The 20,295-nt window shown below is 50.9% G+C and overlaps 3 protein-coding genes across 4 annotated transcripts in view; 1 reads left to right on the forward strand and 2 right to left on the reverse strand.

Annotated features, from left to right (window-relative positions):
• The first annotated feature begins 242 nt into the window (after positions 1-242).
• LOC122371288 (prion-like-(Q/N-rich) domain-bearing protein 25) lies at positions 243-2,892 on the forward strand. The gene is made up of 3 exons (XM_043347471.1): positions 243-278; positions 560-691; positions 1,347-2,892. The coding sequence occupies exons 1-3, from the start codon at positions 243-245 to the stop codon at positions 2,820-2,822; spliced, it is 1,644 nt and encodes a 547-aa protein (XP_043203406.1). The 3' UTR covers positions 2,823-2,892.
• Positions 2,893-3,056: 164 nt separating this feature from the next.
• LOC122371291 (hematopoietic prostaglandin D synthase-like) lies at positions 3,057-4,691 on the reverse strand. Its single transcript, XM_043347474.1, has 3 exons — positions 4,395-4,691; positions 3,848-4,155; positions 3,057-3,468 (listed from the first exon to the last, which is right to left on the reverse strand). Exons 1-3 carry the CDS (start codon positions 4,603-4,605, stop codon positions 3,256-3,258), a joined length of 732 nt encoding a protein of 243 aa, XP_043203409.1. The 5' UTR covers positions 4,606-4,691; the 3' UTR covers positions 3,057-3,255.
• A 323-nt stretch (positions 4,692-5,014) lies between these two features.
• The window catches only part of LOC122371285 (ER degradation-enhancing alpha-mannosidase-like protein 3), a 35,172-nt gene continuing 19,891 nt past the window's right edge, over positions 5,015-20,295 (reverse strand). The window contains exons 8-18 of one of the 2 annotated variants that reach the window (XM_043347467.1): positions 19,897-20,078; positions 16,018-16,165; positions 13,677-13,781; positions 13,188-13,375; positions 10,940-11,099; positions 10,304-10,591; positions 9,742-9,933; positions 9,153-9,369; positions 8,515-8,652; positions 7,534-7,745; positions 5,015-7,226 (exon numbers count right to left, since the gene is read on the reverse strand). In XM_043347467.1, coding sequence (XP_043203402.1) covers positions 6,798-7,226; positions 7,534-7,745; positions 8,515-8,652; positions 9,153-9,369; positions 9,742-9,933; positions 10,304-10,591; positions 10,940-11,099; positions 13,188-13,375; positions 13,677-13,781; positions 16,018-16,165; positions 19,897-20,078 — 2,259 coding nt within the window. In that variant the 3' untranslated portion in view covers positions 5,015-6,797. Of the gene's footprint in view, positions 7,227-7,529; positions 7,746-8,514; positions 8,653-9,152; positions 9,370-9,741; positions 9,934-10,303; positions 10,592-10,939; positions 11,100-13,187; positions 13,376-13,676; positions 13,782-16,017; positions 16,166-19,896; positions 20,079-20,295 lie in introns of both variants that reach the window. The other variant, XM_043347466.1, reaches the window with a different exon arrangement.

The following is a 20,295-nucleotide window of genomic DNA, read 5'->3' on the forward strand; positions in this document are numbered from 1 at the left end:
TTACCGGTTGATATCAGATCAGACTTGTTTCACACTTCGGAGACCAATAAAAAGAGCCGCAGGACAGCTACAGAAGTCACGTTTGCAGCCACATTGGTATTACCAGCTAGAGAGTGAGAGTGACTGCCCCAGCCTCACGAGACGCAGGTGGCCCAGTTGTAGACGTGGTCGGTGGACAGTGGACTCTCAGTGGACGGCAGGACACGGGCCAGGACGGAGGTGCGTGGATTGCTGCGCGAGCTATGGGACCCCAGGCGAAGGTTCTCTGCTGGCTTCTGGTGAGGAATTATCAGAGCCCTTTCCTTTTATTGAATTATCGTGGGTAAGTGATCGTTCGCTGCTAGTGCCTGACCACCCCAAGATGACCGGCAAGCGGTTTATGGTTTAGATATTCGTTTATTAGTCGGCTATTTCTAGTTATTCGTCAACGAATATATTCGATTGCAGGCCAGACTTGCTTGCACATACATCTCGGCAATACGGGTCAAAATATCCCCATATGCTTCGTTCATCGCCGACATTTTTGCATCTTTTTGACGGTCCTCTCCTCCCTCACCAGGTGATCTGGCTGTCGGTGGGAGAACTCCATGGCTCTGACTCCGAGAAAACCTCTTCTCGCGGGGAGCGACTGCTGCGGATATTCAAAAACAGACTGCAATATCGGCCAAAGTTGAAAGTGGCCAAATGCCAGGTATGTTTTAAAAACTAACCTCAATGAACAAGCGTCTCACTAGTCACTTGTTCATTGTTTCGACTACAAACTGGCTGGGTGTGTACAATGTATGCAGACCTCACGCTTACGAGTTATGGCTACGCTTGGTAATTGGTATTTAGGCTTGACCAACTGATAAACGTCAAATTATACGGCAGCTAACTTTCAAAAGCCGACTATTTTTTGACGTGATAAATAAATAAACAAATAAATGAACGCAAGTAAAGGTGAACGAAAATTAAAAAAAGGATAAATGATAATTATTGTTCTTAACAGTCTCCGGTGCCAAAATTAGCACTGCAAGCCGATCATTGCAAAAAAAGGCTAAACGAGCGCAGAGGCCACTTTTACCAACATAAAAATAGCCGTCTGCCGGATTTTTTTGCCTAAAGACCACTTCATATACGCCGAACGTCAACGCGATGGGCACGTAAGCGGATAGGGCTTTACCGTTTACGCTCCTTATGTGAAGCGGTCTTTAGGCAAAAAAATCCGCAGGTGGCTATTTTTCTGTTGGTAAAACTGGCCTCAGATCCAGCTTCTGGGTTACGAAGTGAACCATCGTAGTCCACCGTTCTTGATGATCTCAGCTCCAGAGCTAAATCGTGACACTTAACATGCGTTTCATTTCCAGGGCAGCCGCTGCACCATTCAGCTCTCACCGTTGGTGGCTGTTTCTGCGTCAGTACCCGTCTGTGACTACACCCATCCCTGTCCCAGCGGTCATCACTGCCTCTCAGGTCACTGTTTCGCCCTCCCCAAATCCCTCTGCGGGACCAGCCAGCCGTGCTCGCCCCATAGACAGTGCCCCTGTGGAGAGCTGTGTCACAATGGACGCTGTACTAAGGTAAAACCAGCGGGGATAGGCAGCCCATGTGTAACACATTCACAGTGCCATTCGGAGAATTGTAAAAACGGCTACTGCGCTAATCAATGTCTCTACGATACTGATTGTTCTACCAATCAGTACTGTGACGGTTACCGCTGCCAGCATCGTCTGCCCTTGTACGGGACATGCTCAGAAAACCGCCAGTGCCTCTCCAACGCCTGCAACGGAGGTTCATGCGTGCAATGTCACAGTTCTTACGACTGTCCATTGCGACACTTTTGTGATCACAACACATGTCACTCGTTGAGAAAGCTCCGCGAATCGTGTCACTCGGATCAGGAGTGTTTGTCTGGGAAGTGCGGTAGGCTCAACTTCTGTGTTCTGTGCAGGTCGCACGCAGATTGTCGCGGTGGAACCGTTTGCAGTTCGACAGGTATCTGTAGGAGAGAGAGCAGCGCCGGTTCTGAGTGTTCCTCCAGTGAGGATTGTCTCAGTGGTGTATGCGGGATCCGCGGGTATTGTATCGAATGTAGAACGAATGGGGAGTGCGAAGGACAGGAACGGTGTGACAAAGGCGTCTGTCGTCCTCTTCAACTACTAGGACAGCAGTGTGATGCCAATGCTGATTGTGAGTCTGGTATATGCCATAGCCTCTCATGTGTGGAGTGTACAGGGGAGCGTAGTTGCGGCACTGGTAGGTTCTGTTCTTCAGAGGGTCTCTGCCAAACCCAGGCAGAGTTGGGAGAGGCGTGCACTCTCGACCAACAGTGCATCTCAGGTCTCTGTGAGGAGCTCCTGAACCAGTGCGTACGATGTACCGACGACTCACACTGTGAACAGGATGAAACGTGCACCGGCGATCACACCTGCGCACCAATTCAGCTCCCTGATACAATAACTCCCGTTAGAGAATCTCCAAACGTCATCTCACCCTCAGAGAACTTCACAGCGCTCCCGCCCGGCACTGTCCGCTTCGGAAACACCTTCGGAAGCGTCAACGCTACCTCGGACACCAAGTTTGACGGAGACGCCGCCACAGCTGTAGCCACAGCCGTTGCTTCTGTCACTGTCGATAACGTCACCGCCATGGCTACTGCCGATGCCACAGCCGTTGTTACTCTGGAGGATCTGATCAGGCAGAGGATTATGCAGCTGAGGCAGGCCGTGGCGGCGAAGAGGGAGGCTCTGAGCGAAGGAGGTGGCACGGATGAAAGTAATGTTGAATTGCTAGATAGTGAAGAGGACTTGAGACCGCTGGAATTAGATCCACGTCGGTTGTAGCCGGTCACCATCCAAACCACAAAGTTCAACTAAATGGATGAGAGTTTGGTAGCATTTTGAATAGATCGAGAAACCATCTCAGTGGTAGACTGGAAGCGGGTTTTATGATGTCGCTTAGCCCAGTTCATTCGCCTCTAGCTCAGTAGCATAAACTGTATCGCATAGTCAAATTTTTGTGTGTTGTCCATTGATATGCGAGTCTACAAAATAAAAATAACTTGTTACAACTGCTCAATGCTGCATTGTTTGCTAACGAGAATGGTATCGTGGAAATAAGCCGAGCCCTTTAAAGGCCCATGTTGCTCACTTATTATTACACAGAATTTCGAATTATGTTTAATTAGGTATATTGAATATAGCACATCAGCATCTTCAAAGCGCTGCCTGTAACACAGAAAACGACGAAGTACAGGAAACTGACGTCTTGCGGCCCTCACTTTCCTTCAGCGGCAGCCCCAGTCGCCGGCGGGTCCTCACCCACTATAGAGGGAGGGCGGCGGGCGATCCAGGCTGCTATCTCCGGGATGGCACGTACCCGCGACACTAGTGCCGCGGTGCGGGGAAACCCGGCACTAGGGTCGTCCAGCCGACAGATGGCGCCAATGACTTCCAGCATGGTGGCTAGGTAGATGTCGGCCCAGCAGACCTGGGGGCATGGTACAGGTCAGGGTGATATCCGTACACGGTACAGAACATACCGAGGGACATGTGAGGTCAAGAAGACATGCATCCACAGAAAAGACCTGGGTATGGTACATCTCGTATGCTCAGCAGACCATGGTACTTGATAGGTCAGGTAATCTAACCACCAACAGAGCTGATGGAATGGACGGTACGGCATAGGACACAGGACCAGTATGTTTGACCACGACCTGACCATCACCCAATGACTAAAGGCTGTACTGATCCCCAAACGCTATCCTGACCATACCAGACCCCTCTCCGCCCTCCCTGTCAGCCTTGTGACCTCATATCATTATCTACCATCTCCCACCGATTGTTTGCTGTCAATCAATGCCACTGACCTGATCCCCGCAGAGAAATTCACCATAAGTCAGCTTCCCCTCCAGCTGGGTCAGGAACTGCGGCAGACGCGTCTCCAGGAACTCCGCTCGCAGCGCCCTCTTTATCTCCGGCTCTGTCGCCCGGCGCACCGTCGCAGCCCGGTTCGTGATGTCGCTAACCGCCTCAGCCACGGCGTCGGCGCGAGCGCAGCGCCACGCAGTGGCCGGTTTAAGAGAGTATAGTTCGGCGAGATACCGACAGATGGCCACGGTTTGAGGCAGCGGTTCGCCGTTGACGTAAAGGATCGGTACCTGCCCCCAGGGCATGTCTGAGGGAAGGAGCAGAGCACGTCGTCACACTTCGGAACTTAAGAGCATCTGGCAACAATATCCGTAAAAATCATTGTCTTGCATCATAAACGATAGGCTAGTTGCATAGGGGCTAGGAGTAGGGCTTATACCCAAAATCAGGTTTCAGATCGCCCTGAGCCTATCAGCCCTGAGGCCTAAATTTGATTCATTTGGAAAACCCATTGCCCTACATCCCTTGTTCCCACATTCTACAAACCTGGCTTGAAGTCCTTCCACTGTGTCGGCTTGTCGATCCTGTGGTCCTCATAGCTGACTCCCTTCAACGCCAGGATCCAGCGAATGGGCTCCGCCCTGCCGGCTGACTTGAAGTACAACAGACGCAGCTCCTGAGGCCCCCGGCTCTCCTGCTCCTGACGAAACTCCTGATGTCTGCCGGGTCCCTGGTTAGAATCACCACACTCAGCCATGATGCCTGGGGATGTGCAGGTTTCACTGACTTGCTGGTAGTTGGGATTGACGAGCTGTCTTCACGTCTGTACCGCTTCTATCGCTGTCTCTGATCAGGCTGATGGCAAGAGGGTGTCAATCTGTCGAGCTCCAGTGACTCCTACAGTAGCTAAATGGCAGCTCGGACGATCGATTAGAACATCTGTTAGTCTAATGAGCACCAGATGTGGAAAGGTCACGGCCCTCCTGGCAGGGCATAGGCATTAGGCATGAGTCAATCGCCATAGGCGTAAGCGACCACGACGAAATATCGAAGTGTTGTGTTTTGTGCTCTTCGGGGTTGAGTACAGTAAGCTATATCGCTTTCATACCTTTCATATGGTCCGCAAATATCACGATATAGGGTCGGTGACGAGCATACAAGCTTGGTTCCGCGTTCTCGTGTATTACACAAACCGCCCATTCATAGACACCAGTCTCACCCTGTCATACAACGTACAACGCAGTCGAACAGACTCCCAGACACCCTGCAGAAGATACACACAGACATTTCCAGGTACCGTCTGTCTACTGGAATGGTGCAAATAGGTTAGGTCACCACACCAGTCCTGTGCGATTATAGCCAGGGCCAGCGCGACACCCTATCGGCAGTGCCCTACACCGCAGCTTAGGGTGACCTCCACCAGGTGGCAGTCACGTTCGTCAATGCTGTGCAGTGTGCAGGTAAATAACTATCGGTGAGTGCAAGGCATAAAACGATTCAACAGAAAACAATAAGTGTAATTCACAGACAGGAAAACACAAGAAGAGACGTCACTGGTAGATAAGGACTAGGCTAAAGGTGAGACGGAACATGCCATTTTCATGGAACTACTTTGCGAGCTAGACTACCTAATGATGCTCCTAGTTTGACCCCTACTGGGGTTTTACAACGTGAGCTTAGAAAGTTACAAACTACGCATAGTATAGAGAATATCACCTGGTGTCCGGGACGCGTATAATAGTTCTCTGCTGAGCCCGAGCCCCAATATCCTCCTGAGCTACACATTTACAACACAAACTCACAAGTAACGCGCATATACCGAGCACCAATTTCCAAAGGTCGCCCTTTGGACACACGACGGAAAATCACACAGTGGTTAGAGCAGAGGTCCACAAACAGCTACTGCTTGCAGAAAATCCCGTTGCGCATTCGAATTGTGCAGTTCAAGATAATCATTTAAAGAGAAAATTGCGCGGGGTGTCTTATAACTGCCCAACCTAATGCTTCACACACATAACACAGGCAAGGACAGATGTAACACGGCGCTAACTACATCTCCCGTAACCGTGAATCAATAAAGATAATATGATAACCACCTTCCAGCCTTCAACTAGAAGATCACAACAAATTCGGGGCATACCACACCACAATGTACCAACAACAAAACACAACTAATATGCCTTTAAATGAGCACCATTTTAAGGAGCTACTTCGTTTCGCTGAAATCGGTGCCGGTAGATCCCAACCTCACCAGGCCCAGCACAGCTGTGGCGATGTTAGACGTGCCCGCCTCTCACAGATATTGTTACGTCACTGCGCACACGGTCATCGCAGCTTGTAGCTCCGTCCGGGAGCTGCGGCAGCCAGGCCCGCCGTGCTTAGAGAACCTTCTTACCGCACAAAGTTCGATCAGAGAGTGAATGACTTGCGTGGTGTCGAGCAGCCCCTCACAACAGCCACAGCTAAGGTGCCACTGACAGCAGCCACGGTCAGGGCTGGCGGTCCGTTCCTTCCGCACACCACCATATGAAACGGCAGGTGCCCCGTGCACCCTACCTAGTGAACTTTCCTCTTGAAGTCGTTCTAGCTAGAAACACGGTAACCTCTGATCACAGGTCAAGACCGGGTCGCGAGTCAGCAGAGTCCAGCCGGGTAGTTACCTCAGACCAGTTTCTCACCATGATCCGAAGGTTCCAGCACCGGCACGGACCTCCGAAACCACTGACCACTCATCGTCCCAGCGTGACGTCACATAATGTCTGCAGATAGCGCGTGACGCTGCGCAACCGGCTCACAGCTTGTGGTGCACTGCTACCGCCGACTCAGGGCCATAGTTCACCGGTCACTGATCACAATACGGATCACGATCACGATCCAAAGTCACGGATCACGGTCACGGGTGCCGGCCCTCCTCACATAGTTTTCCAGCTCACTAGTGAATACCAGTCATCACAACTCATCCTTATCTCGGCTGGACGATTCTCCTTCCTTCGCGGAAGAATCATTCTCTCCTTTCGAGCTGGCACCGCACTGGCCTGGCTCCTCAAGCTCGGCCTTCGTGGCGTCCTGAGCTGAGGCTACGGCGGCGTCCTGCGCAGAGGCTGACTCCTCCGTGACACCCCCAGCGCGCAGTATATCCGCCAGGCCGCTCGGTCCTCCCGCCAGCACCCCAGTCAGGCGCTGTTCGGTACCCTCCTTCTCCCTCTTTCCTCCTCCACGGGAGGTGTGTTCGAGTGCCAGCAGTCTGTCCACCAGCTGAGCGCGTCTCTCGGGGGAGAGAGAGGCCACCTCGCGCAGCAGCGGGCCGCCGCTGGGCTCGGCCAGAGCGGCCAGCTCGGAGCCACTCAGCTGCAGCAGCTGCCGCAGCCAGGCGCACACCTGGGAACGGAGAGGTGAAGCAAAATGTCAGAGGATGGTGACAGAAAGATTTCTGGTGACAGAAAGATTAAGTCAATCGTATCAAACGTTACCTGTGCATAAATAGCTGAAACTGAAATAAAAACCTTTATATAAGAACAGGCGAGACTGTGAGATTCCAGTCCCAGCGCAGCTGAGCATTGAGTATACAGCGATCCTTGTTCAAATGTTCAAATTCAATCGGAATTTTCACCTAACTATGGTATATAAAGTTTACAAGCCAAAATCTACAGGGATGATCTATGTTCACCCCTCCCCGTCCGCGTACCTGAGCAGCAGCCTCGCTTCTATCGCCGCCCTCTGTCCTCTCCTCCGTCCGCTCTGCCTTCTCCCTCTTCTCTTCCTTCTCCTGCTCTGCCCCAGTCTCGGTCGTCGCTGTCTTAGAGTCGGCTGTCGCCGCGGCCGTGTCTTCCACCAGCTGAACAAGCTCGTCACCGCTGGGACTGACAGCCATCACGTGACCTACGCCGCCGGTCGGCTCTGTCGTCACGTGGTCTCAGTCAGTGGGGAGGCACAGGCATGGAGGTAAAACCACGTGACTAACGCCGTAGGCCGGCTCTGTCATGTGGTCTCAGTCAGTGGGGAATCACAGATAAATGAAGTGATATCACGTGACCCAAGCAACCGGCAGGCTCTCCTGCCACGTGACGTGCTCAGTCAGTACGGATAACGTGATGGTTGAAATATCGCACGATCAAAGCAACGATTGAAATTGTACTGCAAAGTTGTAACAACCTTCATTCTGGAGACACGTGAATAATTTCTCAATCAGTAAATGGATGACAAGGTCAACGAAAGGTTACGGCAAAGGTCAGACTATTTTTTCCTTAGATGAATCTGCAAAAAGACATAAGCGATATTGGATGATATTGGATAGCGCAGGTCACTAAAAGAAATCGGGAAACGCAGTTCTGCCAAATGCACCCACATGACCGCTATAACCCCGCTCGAACAGGCCACTCTGATTATCTGATCAGACGCGTGTCTCAATGTCTCCCTTCAAATATCCCAGTTTCACCAGTTCATCACACGTCTCCTAGCATCCCTCGTGTCCCAGTGTCCCACTGTAATCCCCCATGTCTCATTCCCTTCCTCCCTTGTCTCACTACGCAGTGCGACTCTCCTAGCCTAACCCGGTGTCTCAATTGTTCCACCATGTCTCATCCCCTGCCTCCCCTGTGTCCCACTATACGCCTCCATGTCCCACCCCATGTGTCCGTGTCTCACTCCCCCCTCCCCCGTGTCTCACCGGGGGCAGTCTGGGCGGGCTGCGCGTCGGACAGAGTGACCTCCAGCTGGGGGTTGTCTCGGAGCGCCGCTCGCAGTCGCTCGCCCTCGGCGGTGAACAGAAATACTAGAGGGATGGTGACATCGTCCGTACCGTCTCCTGTGGGGGGAGAACGGCGGGTCAGTGGGGTCAGAGAGGGGTCAGAGAGGGGTTTGAGAGAGTCAGAGGGGTCAGAGGAATTAAAGAGGTCAATAGAGGTATCAGAAGGATTTAAATCAGGAGAGGACAGCTATCGCTGCTGGAAATTAGGAAGAGGCCGCCCTGGGACAAAGGGACGTCAAAATGTGGAGGAGTTTTGCGTAGGTGTAGTTGGCCATAAAATCTAGTATAGCTTTGTATGTACGTTTATAGCAACGAATGGAAACGTAGTAAAAAAAATAATAATCATTCCTTCATAAAACAACACGTTAAAAAATACGCGTGCACAAAGTGTTTTCAATAAAAATGTACACGAAGCGGCACACTAACCATGAACCTCGTCCTAGTTATGTCGCAAATTCATTCAAACAACTATAACTTCTTTCAGCCCCAAGGCATACGCCACACATACAGCTATGCTCGCCCCCACAGTCTCTCCCCTCTCCCATCCCGACACCCACCTGACATGGCAAACAGCGGCGAGCTCTCGGCGCCCGTGCCGCCCGTATGGTCCACCACGACTCCACCCACCGCCCCCAGAGCCTGGATGCGCCGCGCCTTATCCACGAACATACAGTCGCCGCGCTCCATGAGCACCAGTCGGCCGCGGTACCGGGACGGGTGCGAGAGGTCCGGACAGACCCGCAGAGGGTCCGCCTCGACCAGCATGCCCGTCACCTGAGGGGGGGGGGGGGGCAGCGTCAGCTCGGTGGGGCAGATACAAATTCATCTCCGCATCGATCATGAAAGGGAGGAAAAGGTCAGATCAATGGTAGTTTAGTTTGCGGAGACGCAGTGTCGAATCAGGCGAATATATGTTCTTAAGTACGCTGTCTTTTTTTTTTGTCCTGACAGTTGACACTCCTGACTAGCCATCAGTAATTCATCACTAATCAAGTCACCATCCAGATCGCAATGATCGACTGGAGACAAATCGTGCAGTCTCCAAAGAATTACTGTCTTCCAGCCCTCTTTTCTAAAATATCCAAAGGCCGTGAATAGTTCTATCCCAGTCCACCCTCGCCCACCCCGCCCCCGATATTCACTCACCGGCGGTATGTCCCCGAGGCTGGGCCCGAACTGCGCCGGCCCGGCCGGCAGAGTGACCGTCTCGTCCCCCGGTCCGGGACGGAAGGTCACCGCCCGCGGCGGGTTCTCTGGCTGGTCCAGCTGCTGGCGGGACAGCTCGATCATCTCCTGCATGAACAGCAGACCCTCCTCGGCGTCGGCCGGAGAACGCGCCTGTGAGAAAAGGGAGGAGAGGAGATGTCAGAAGGACTTTCTTAGCGTTCGAGTCTTAAAAAGAGAGACTGCCACGATAAAGGCGATGAGCAGGAATGCACGGTGGTGTTAGATGCGATATAATCTGAAAATAAATTAAACTAGGAGTGTCTTGAAATTGCGGAAGACTGACGTTGAACAACGCGAAAATGAGCAAGATAAAAATGAAGCACAAAACGAGAATAAAAACGATAAATAAGAAACAGTTTCGATACAAATATCAATAGCTCAAAGATAGAAAACACCTAGCTTGACAAGGATGATAATCCCCTTTCACCGCTTACATTGCCGGGGTTTTCTACATCTAAATCATCCCTTGTCCCTCTCTCACATTGGCGGCGGTATGCAGCAGCTGAACTCTTCCATCTGGCAGCGTTGTCATGGTTACGCCCAGCTGTCTGACCAGCGCCACATGCTCGGGTAATCCCGATTGGAACTGAGCTGCTGTGAGACGGCGCGGTCGCAGCCGGCGGCTGGGACACGTAGCCTCGACTAGGTTCGAGAGGGGCCGGCGGATCGTCTCGGAGAAGGTGCCCGGGAAAAGGTAGTCGGTGTTTGGACAGCTGCGGGCGTATTCGACGTCTGGCTCGGGCGGTGGTGGTGAGCCGTCAGGACGCAGCTGTGGGGAAGAGAGAGAGAGAGAGTCAGAGATGAGACAGAGGGAAAGACGCCAGAGTCAGAGAAGAAACGGAGAGAAACGGGTAACTAGGCGGCACTGGGCGATAAGACTTAATGGCCTGGAGCCGTGTTGAAAGACCATAAACCTCTGTACACCTCTGTAAAAGGTTGGACGAATACGGATGGATACAAAGTTCACGATTTTACGATGCAAAACTACAAATGCCAACAATAGTTATATACTACAATAGTGATATGTAGACAACTCAAATCGTTGCACTTGCGTCATCACATTCCCCCTTCCCCTTTCATCCTCGTCCCTCGATCCCTGCCCCTCCCCATTCCGTACCGGCACTGCGGTGAGATTGGAGAGTCGGGCCAGGGTCAGCGGAAACAGGTGCGCCTCCGTGCTGAACACAAAGTCGTTGATGTCCAGCACTAGGTCTGATTCGTCAGCGAACAGCAAGTACAGGTACTTGAACGTCTCGGCCAGTACGAATGAGTCCAACCTGTGGGCGAGATACAAGATAGTTGCCGACGTCATAGGAAGACATATTCGGGGAGGAATACAAAGAGACGGTAATCAATATGTTACAACGAATGAGTCTACCCTGGGAGCGACTGGAGAATGGTAATGCACGACAGAGGACTGTGGTGCCGAGCGTTAATTAGAGGTAGTTGTCCGTGGCGTATTTCGACTGAATCTAGTGAGGTGCCACTAAACGAGAGATGAGGTGCAAGGCGGCAGATCGCTGCGATACGACTTTATCAAGCGCAGACCTGTCACCTGCTACAACAGACGCATGCGAAAAATGCTAAAACGCAGTAAAGGTAATATAATCCACGATGGCTGTAGTTTAACTTGTAGCTCTTTTCTATGACTCTGAGGTGCAGTATCTTCCGAAAAATAGAACGAGCACAGAGCTGGAGTATATACGTCATAGGGGCACCTTCAATTTTGTGGCACACTACCGTTCCCATTCACCTAACTGTGCGACGTGCGTGGTCATATATTGCGCCGCGGGGCTTTGAAATATCGAAGTTTGGGGCCATACACCGCCGTTGAGCCGAATATATTGGAGGGCCAAGCTCCCAGCTCGGTGGAGTTAATTGAGTTTGACCACGAACTCGGCAAAGTTTCTAACCAGGGGAAGTCGGTTCTCGGTAAATGGGACATAACCTCGACGTTTCAGAGCTCAGGTACAGCAATAAGTCCAATGTTGGGACTTACGTAAAGGTCCAAAGACAGGATCGTTAGCAGGGTCTAACAATAATGATGAAACCAAGCCCAGCAAAAGGGTCTCTGAAGGGTCTCAGACCTGGCCGCCTGAAATAGAATCTGGAGTTGGGTTTAACACAGGCACATACTGAGCCTTACATAGTTGTGCCCGATATTGACCCAGGCCCTCTTTTATGTAGGGTCATCTTTTATGTAGGGTTATCTTTTATGTAGGGCCTCACCCTGCTCTGCTTGAATGCCCGTCTGGCCACTTCTCATCCCTACCCAGCCCATGTTTTCCCCAACCGTGGCACACGTCACCGTTTACTTCGTCAATCACAAACTCGTGATACACGGTACAGGTGCCGGTCCCACCGTCTGTTAACAGACAGTCGTTACAGCGTTAATGAGCTGCAGTCGAGCGAGCGGCAGAACACCTGTGGTGACACACGCCTGTACCATCTACAGGTGGTCGATACCTGATCGGTACTCGGGATTGCCACCTACGTTTGCGGGGCCTGGGGTGGTGACATGGACACGGATTGTTCTAGACTTTTCCAGACCGTTTCGGGACATGTATGACCAACCAAGACAAACGACTATCCCGGATAATTCCCGAAAATTTTGACAAGTTCATACCGAGAAAACTCCTGACCAATCAGAACTATAAATGAAGTTTTGTAAATACCTGTTAAGTTCTATAAATTCGGTGAATTACGAATCATTACGTAAAAATATCGGCATTACGCCACATAGGTCGGTTTCAGAGTTGTCTTAGCAGTTAGCACCATCCAGAACAGTCTAGCCGGGGCAACAAACACAGACTTGGTGTAAGTCCCACAAAACATTAGTCTGCACCACCGTCAAATTCAGCGGAGAGCGTTTCTGGGTACGGCCGCGATGGGGCCGGTCACAAATTGCGAGTGGAAAAGAAAACAGGATTAGCGAAGGTAACATACGAGACATACGCTTCTATACTAAGATGACTGAGGAGACTTGTAGTGGAATTAGAGCCTTATAAAATCCGCGGTAAATACTGGGAGCAAACATACTTCCGTCACGGGAAAGCAAAGACAATTTTTATCAAAGGACAGCCGGCTTTTGAAAACGGTTACAACGCTGCCGTGCAAAGGCCAAAACTACTATGTGAGGTCTGAAAGAGTAAAGCGTCACAAAATAGACCCGCCAACCTCTCCTTCTATCACCCTCATCATATTACACCTTACACTAAGCTTTACTTTCCGGGTCGATCCATAATTGCCGAATGTTTTTTTTTTACGCAGCATGATTCTATCAACTGAAAAACCTTCACCACCAAGACCAAGAGAAAGATCCCTCTATCCCCTTCCCCAGTCTCCGCCAGCCGCCCCAATCTCACCTGTCCTCATGCTGTCCGGTGCGGACGTCTTTAACCGCCGCGAACCCGCACGGCACCCAGGCCAGCCGCTGAAGACTCTGCAGGACTCGCTTGCCGGCGTGTAGGTAGTACGGGTCGCCCGTGGCACGGTGTAGGAGGTAAGTGGATTCAACGAACTCTGGTCGCAACGGGTGCTGGCCCCAGTGCACCTGAGGAGAGGAGGGGGGGGGGGGATGTCATGGCATGGCTGTCGCTGTTAAACAATGCTTAGACAAATGTGTTCGGTGTACGATAAAAATAAAGAAAGTCTATCCTCGTTTAACAGCTGTGCTAGAGCAGATTGCGAAATGCAATCTATTCTTCGCCGTCTGCACAGTACACACAATACCCTCATATGTGAGAAGTAAATGCAAATGCATACATTACACCCAAGGCCTCATCTTTCAGCCCTGGTCACCAGTTCACCACTATTCCCTGTCCCAGCACCGAAGACATTGCCTATCATCGTACCTGGAAGTCCGTCGTGAAGGCCTCGGGCAGAAAGTTGTGACGCTGCATCACTTGGTACAGCATCTCGTGGGTCTCAATCGCTGACTTCACGTCACCTTTGAGCACCTGGAAACGGGAGCCAGTGACGTCATACAGTGCAATACAAGTGACGTCATTGAGAAGCTATAGCGGCAACGCTGTTAATGTAGGTGTCGAATAGATTTGTAAAGTTGTTCATTCAAATGTTGGGAGAAGGAGGCGTAGCGTAAGGTAAAGTAATTTAACGTGAGTGAATGAACAGTCTGACTATTGCTGGCTTGGAACGGACAATCTACTCGGAATGATTAAGTAAACCTAGTGTAAATTTGCTAACTTGTCACTTATTCCGTCGCACGAGTTACCAAGTCACAATTATGTAACAAACACGTATGAAGTACTTTGTAGCATTTGCAAGTTTCGTCTTGGATGAGTTTCGAGCACGAAGTAATCTCGTATTCAGAGCAATGCATCAGCATTTAAAGGGACTATCCCACCTTCTAAAATGTTGTTAAAACCAGTTAAATTGTGCCCGACTTTATAGATTGGATGACCAGGAACACGGTTCTGGCATTTATTTTTCATTAAACATCTTAGGCTTCCCATATTCCAAACACAAACTTTCAAATATGTGACGTCACAGCCCAAAATTACCTCCTTCCCCAGGCCACATTACTGTCATAAAGCTGATTCTTTTTACTCTGTAGGCACCACAACAAAGTTCAGACCAAGTTTTAAGCGATTTTTTGACGAACAAACCCATTTAAATCAGAATGACTAAACGAGGTGACGTCACACTAACGGTCGCTCCATGTTGAAGATAGGGCCTTGTACAAGGCCCATTTTCAAATGAAGGGAACGAATTTCTTCAACACCAAGAGGCCGCGGGGGTTGCAACCTAGATAGATAGTGGTTTCTGAACCTCGCCGCAAACTTGGCTATCTCAACTCAAACCCCATGTTAAAGGTGGGATAGTCCCTTTAAAAGCGTCCAAGTTCAATGAGTTTAGGCGACACATAAGCGCTAAGCTTCGTAAGCGAGGAATCGAATCAATTCTTAACCTTCCAGGCGGTGGGGTGGGGGGGGGGGGGCATTTTTTTTGCCCCCCCCTTTAGTTTTTTCAATATATCTCGAAAATCGCTGCGCCGATCGTCACCAAACTTTCAGTACCCTCCCGGGAGCAGCTAGCGCACATGGTGACCAAAAATTTTTCCAAAGGCTATGATAGGTTGGCCGCTAATGACGTCAGAGTGACGTCATTTTTGCCATTTTCGACCCAAAAAAAGGTTTCGCGGGAAGAACTGTCAGGCCTACAGCTTTAGAGATACAGAAAAATGTTTCAGACATAAAAGGTGTGGAATCAAACGGGCTACAAAACTGCTATTTCGGTTTTTCGAATTTTTTGGATTTTGACCCCCAAAAATCAAAAAATAGATTTTTGAATATAATAGCCAAAAAATCCAAAAAGTTTTTTGAATTTCGAATAAACCGGAATATATGTGATAGTCCCTACCGCCTTCTATCTACATACCAAATTTGAGATCGATACCTCTTTTTTGGCCAAGTTATAGCGAAAAAACTGTTCAAAATTGATGACGTCATATTTTCAAACTCAATTTTTAGCAATTCTAGACCTCGTAGCGCAAAACAAAGACCACCATTAGACTCCCCGTGACAAGCTGCATCGAATCGATACCCATTTTATGCAAAAATATCAACTTTGAAATTTGACCTTTTTTGACCTGACCTTGACCTGACCTCCACCAGAAAGTGACCTAAACCGTACCTGATGGTCTTATAACCAACACCATTGAGTTGGAAATGAAAAACTGGCCATAAAACATGCATCGCATAACCTTAGTAAAGTTGGGCTCATGTGGTGACCCTTGGTGACCTTTGGTGACCTGACCTGTGACCTGACCTGGTATGACCAGTGACCTCTAATAGCAACATATGTACTAGACAACTGACGCCTTATCGCTGATTTTCGACAAAATGCGTTTTACTCGGTGTTATAGCGCTTTCCCTAGAAGCCCCGTGAACGGTGAAACATTTTATCTTTGACCTGACCTGTGACGTCATCGGTGACCCCGAGGTCAATGAAATTTGGTTTCCCTCGACAAATTTGACAGGGCTATCGAACGCCGTTTGAATTTTCCGGATCCGTCCAGCAGTTTCGGAGATACGGGGGGGGGGCAAAAAAAATGCCCCTCCCCCCCCCCCCCCCACCGCGCGGAAGGTGGCTGGTAGGCCCACCGCCTGCCGGGTTAAAGCTACATGCCCCTCCCTCCCTCAACCTCACGATGACCCAGAGAGCTCCACCGACCTGAAGTCCGGGCCAGAAGGCGAGTAGAGCGTCCATGAAGTTACGCGTGGTGGTGTGAGGTCGGTGCATGTGGACATCCAGCAGCATCGGGCCCTGGCTGATGTACTTCATCACCGCCTCGTAGTGCCGGTTGAAGCGCTTCAGGTACCTGGTGAACGGAGGCAGGGGCGGCGTCAGGGAGCGACCGGTGGGGGGGGGGGGGGGGGGAGGGGAGGGCAGAGGGCGCAGGGCATCGGTAGCAAAACATGGACAGACTGGTGACGCTACTATGAGGACACTTATGCAGAGTAGCAGATTATGAGTTTAGCTTTAGGAAGCCTGGACTAGGGAGTCCGGATATTACAGTTTCTGCCGCGAATACCGTGTTGCTAGACTGGTAAGCGCCGGGTCATTCGAATCTGTAAATCAGCCTCAGGTAGAATTATCTCCTGGGAACTGCCAAAATTGCCATGGCTTTGTAATCGGGGTCTTTATGAATTGTTCAGCCGGTGATCCCCATTTCGGCGCCTTACTTGGTCTGTGAAAATCCACGCTTGGTGTGTGATTTGATTCGATGCGTGTTTTAAATTGAGCCTCATGAAGCAGCATCCCTCGACAAAAAAAGACAAATTTCTGAACTTAACGACCGGCTTGCATTTCTTCCATTTCCACATTTTGCGAATCGGATCGGAACTTTGTGAGAAGGATAATAATATTCATAAAAAGGCAGATTTCCAATGATGTATTTCTCGACGCTCACTGTCACCAGTAACAAACATAGCACACCAGTGTGTCCAAAATTGTAATGTTGCGGGGAAATCCACCCATAATGAAAAGTATAATGACATCCTAAAAATAGAAATAAAGACATCCTCACGGCAGTCACAACTTAAAATATAACCTCGAACTTAACTTTTAGGAGCAAGAGAAACACGAACCTCGCAAACTCTCAAAAGACACCTAGACAACCATTCGAATAACCAAAATATTTGAATGTAGGTATGACCCGACTCAAAAACCTCTCCCGAATATCAGAATGCCTTCAAAATTTTGTCAGTACCTATTCAATATTTCTACATCATTTTCTCGTGAAGTATATGAAAACGGCGACATATCTGTATGAAGAAGGGTCAAAGTCAAGTTTTATGAAAATAACGACATCCTTTCCGGCCTTTTTTCCACATCCTCCCCCTAACGTAAAATGAATTTAGCCACACTGTAGCACACAGCACCAGCGCAGCCCGAAACGCACCCCAGACCACCGGTTCGGTACAGCGAGTTCAGACACATCAGTCGCCCGATCTCTCGATCCAGCGACTCATCAATGGAATCAGTTCAATAAAGCTGCAGCAGACCGACGAGTACTGGAAGTCTGTAGAGTGTGGAAATTTCTACAACCGCTGCACGATCTTAGCATTCGCTTCATTCTCCTATACAGTAGAGCGGCACCCTTAGTAGTTATCCAAAGCCACCACTTCTCATTTCCTTAGCGCCTTTCCGCTCACTCATCTTTCCCGCAGCTCCCTCAGTATTCGCTCCGCTCTATCTGTGTTTCCCGCTACCCGGTACTCGCCAAGCTCCCTCAGTATTCGCCAAGCTCCCTCAGTATTCGCCAAGCTCCCTCAGTATTCTCCCCGCTCTCTCATCCAGTAGAGCACAGCACCGGAGTGTACGGCCTCAAGGCTGCTCCATGAGCTCAGCTGGTAACCGGTGCCTTCCGCCAGCAGCGAGCCCCAGCCTCCTTCTACCGGGGAGAAGCCTGATGTTGTGAGAAGAATCTGATGGGGGTGCTCGCCGGGTCCCGCCTTGAACAGCCACGGCATACGCCGCTTCAGACCTCTTGGTTTGTACTCCCAGCTGCCAAAGCGGGTGGCCAGTGTCACCTCTGTCTGAGATCTCGTGTTGTGTGTGAAGCTGTAGGTACTCGGTGCTAACCACACACCTCCGAGCCGCCGCCGCCCGGTCTCAGCGCGCGCCTCGATCCGGTAGGAGAAGGTATCGGTGGCGCCGAGGTCACGGATGGCGTCCGCGTGCCGCAGGATCGAGTAGTCCCGCTCCAAAGATGGAGACGCCTCGGCGCGGCTCACCACAGTTCCTCGGTCCCAGCCGGGGTGGGAGCGAGACGACAGCAGCAGCGTCCAGCCGCCGCTGTCGTGGCTGAAGTCGCACAGCGTCGGTTCTGACATCCCGGTGAACCAGTAGACGCCGTCCCGGGGCGCGCCGCCCTGGTCCCGCAGCCGCAGACAGGAGCGGGCGCAGGCGAGCACCTCCGGCCGCTGGTAGAACCCCCGGTCGGCCGGCAGCGGCTGTGGCCGCTTCTCACAGTCCAACTCTGGGGCAGGGCCAGCACCGGGGATTTGTGGCGCAGATAGACCAGCGGAGGACGAGCTACCGGCGCAGGCCAGAGTAAGACCCGCTTTTCGCAGAGTACGGTCCAGAGATCGCTCAAGCGCCCGCTCTGCCACTCTCTCCATCACTCTTTCCGCCACTCTCTCCGTCGCTCTCTCCACAGCTCTTTCTGTCACTCTACCACCAGCCTCTCCAGAACGGCCTCCACCTGATGCTCAGCTACATACTCCGTTTGATTTGCAATTTGGTCCGCGCTTATACCCAGTATCATCACAACCAACACCAACAGCTGCCAGTGAGAGCTTGCAGCCACCATTCTCCAGTCGTTCCCAGACACAGAGTGACAATTTAGACGACAGTGCAGCACAGAGCAGCGGTGTTTAACTAGACTTGGTGTCAGCTGAGCCGGAGCTTCCCGCATTAACAAAGTACCAGATCAGAGACATTTGTATACAGAGGCATGTGACCAGATATTTACAGAAACGGCCGTATCGTACAAATTGGATAAACCCAGCCCAATTACCGATAGAGCTGGGTTTCTATTTATTAGGGGGAGCCTAGAGCATGAAGTGAGATATTCAAGAAGTGGCTTTGGAATGTTTACTGGTTAGCCTCAATTTGGCAGCGGACATGACATTTATGATGTAGATAACCAAAACTAAAATAGCATTTGAGTGATCTAACCTGACTCTGAAATTTCAATAGGATCCCTTTACGCTGGGTAATAAAGGCGTCCAAATTCAGCACTTCTTCGCTCGATTGTTCTTTTTTCTCGCAGCTGATCAGTTGACATTCCCATCCCTTCTCCAACCGACATTTTTCCTTGTCAAGACGGCGGGCCGCCGTAGCATCCGAACGAATTCAGTGTAAACGGTGTGCATCGAAAACCCAAGTCGTACACGTAACTATGATGTCACACACAGCTGGCTGACGTCATACGACAGAAATCGATGTAACGCGCCGGCTCCATGGTCCGTGGTCACGCGCGGTTTGAGTTGATGGGCGGTGGAGGCCGATCACCCGGGGGATAAGAACACACAGCACTCTGTACGTGGTGGACGGTCGAATGTGAAAATACGGTGGTTCTACCCAGCCGCAAGGTAGAACACAGCCAGCATACGAGAAAAACGAGCGAAAGGCGGCGTCACGGGAGACACTGAGACGTTAGAAAAGCGGCAGTGGCGGTTTTTCAGTCCGACAAATAGGAGGGTGAGACAGAAATGGATAGCGACGATGAGAGGCATGGTAATGGGTCCACGACAATGCAATTATATCAACACATGACTGGTGCATTCCCACTTTACGCATTACACTCTACCCGTCCCTCCGGCCCTCCCCCTTATATCCGAAAACTATTTCCTGTCAATACAGCTGCACCTACAGAGTCAATATATGACAATTCCACCACGTCAAAGTAAGACCAGTCGCCTTTTACTAACGGCCTGCCCACCGTTGCACTGTATGCAGCGCAATATATCCTCAAAGATCTGCGATAGATTCATCCATTCCCGCATACGCCCTCCCTCCCACCCTCCCCCCGCCTTGCCTCACCTCTCCTCTCCGAGCAGAATGTAGGCCTTGAGGCAGTACTCGTAGTAGCTGTCGATGCCGGCGCCGACGCCAGAGTCGCGCCTCACCCAGTCACCCGAGTGGACATTGATGGTGGTTCCGACCAGGTCGGAGCCCCGGTGGCGCTGCTCCCACAGACTGTCCATCGCCCGGTGCGCCTTCTCCTGAGGAGAGGGAGGGGGAGGGGGGCGGTCAGTCACGGGGGTGGACGATAAAACGTGCGGTTATTCATTGGTTATGTATTGGAGCTTTAGGGCGTGCCGAATATTTCCATATTGCGCTCAGTGGACAGTTGATCACCATTCACATGATAAAATGACAGCAATTGCATGAAAAAAAAACAACCGCAGATACCATATACCATGACGGAGACAGCCTTTC

Source organism: Amphibalanus amphitrite, unplaced genomic scaffold, assembly GCF_019059575.1.
Source record: "Amphibalanus amphitrite isolate SeventyFive unplaced genomic scaffold, NRLGWU_Aamphi_draft 001228F_arrow, whole genome shotgun sequence".
NCBI lineage: Eukaryota > Metazoa > Arthropoda > Thecostraca > Balanomorpha > Balanidae > Amphibalanus > Amphibalanus amphitrite.

What these genes read in the sequence shown, in the direction of transcription:
- LOC122371288 (XM_043347471.1), top strand. Translation starts at nt 243, where the DNA reads ATGGGACCCCAGGCGAAGGTTCTCTGCTGGCTTCTG. An exon ending in AGGTTCTCTGCTGGCTTCTG is followed by an intron (nt 279 to 559) that starts GTGAGGAATTAT and finishes CTCCCTCACCAG; the next exon opens with GTGATCTGGCTGTCGGTGGG. An exon ending in TGAAAGTGGCCAAATGCCAG is followed by an intron (nt 692 to 1,346) that starts GTATGTTTTAAA and finishes TTTCATTTCCAG; the next exon opens with GGCAGCCGCTGCACCATTCA.
- LOC122371291 (XM_043347474.1), bottom strand. Translation starts at nt 4,605, where the DNA reads ATGGCTGAGTGTGGTGATTCTAACCAGGGACCCGGCAGACATCAGGAG. An exon ending in GTGGAAGGACTTCAAGCCAG is followed by an intron (nt 4,156 to 4,394) that starts GTTTGTAGAATG and finishes TCCTTCCCTCAG; the next exon opens with ACATGCCCTGGGGGCAGGTA. An exon ending in AATTTCTCTGCGGGGATCAG is followed by an intron (nt 3,469 to 3,847) that starts GTCAGTGGCATT and finishes CCATGCCCCCAG; the next exon opens with GTCTGCTGGGCCGACATCTA.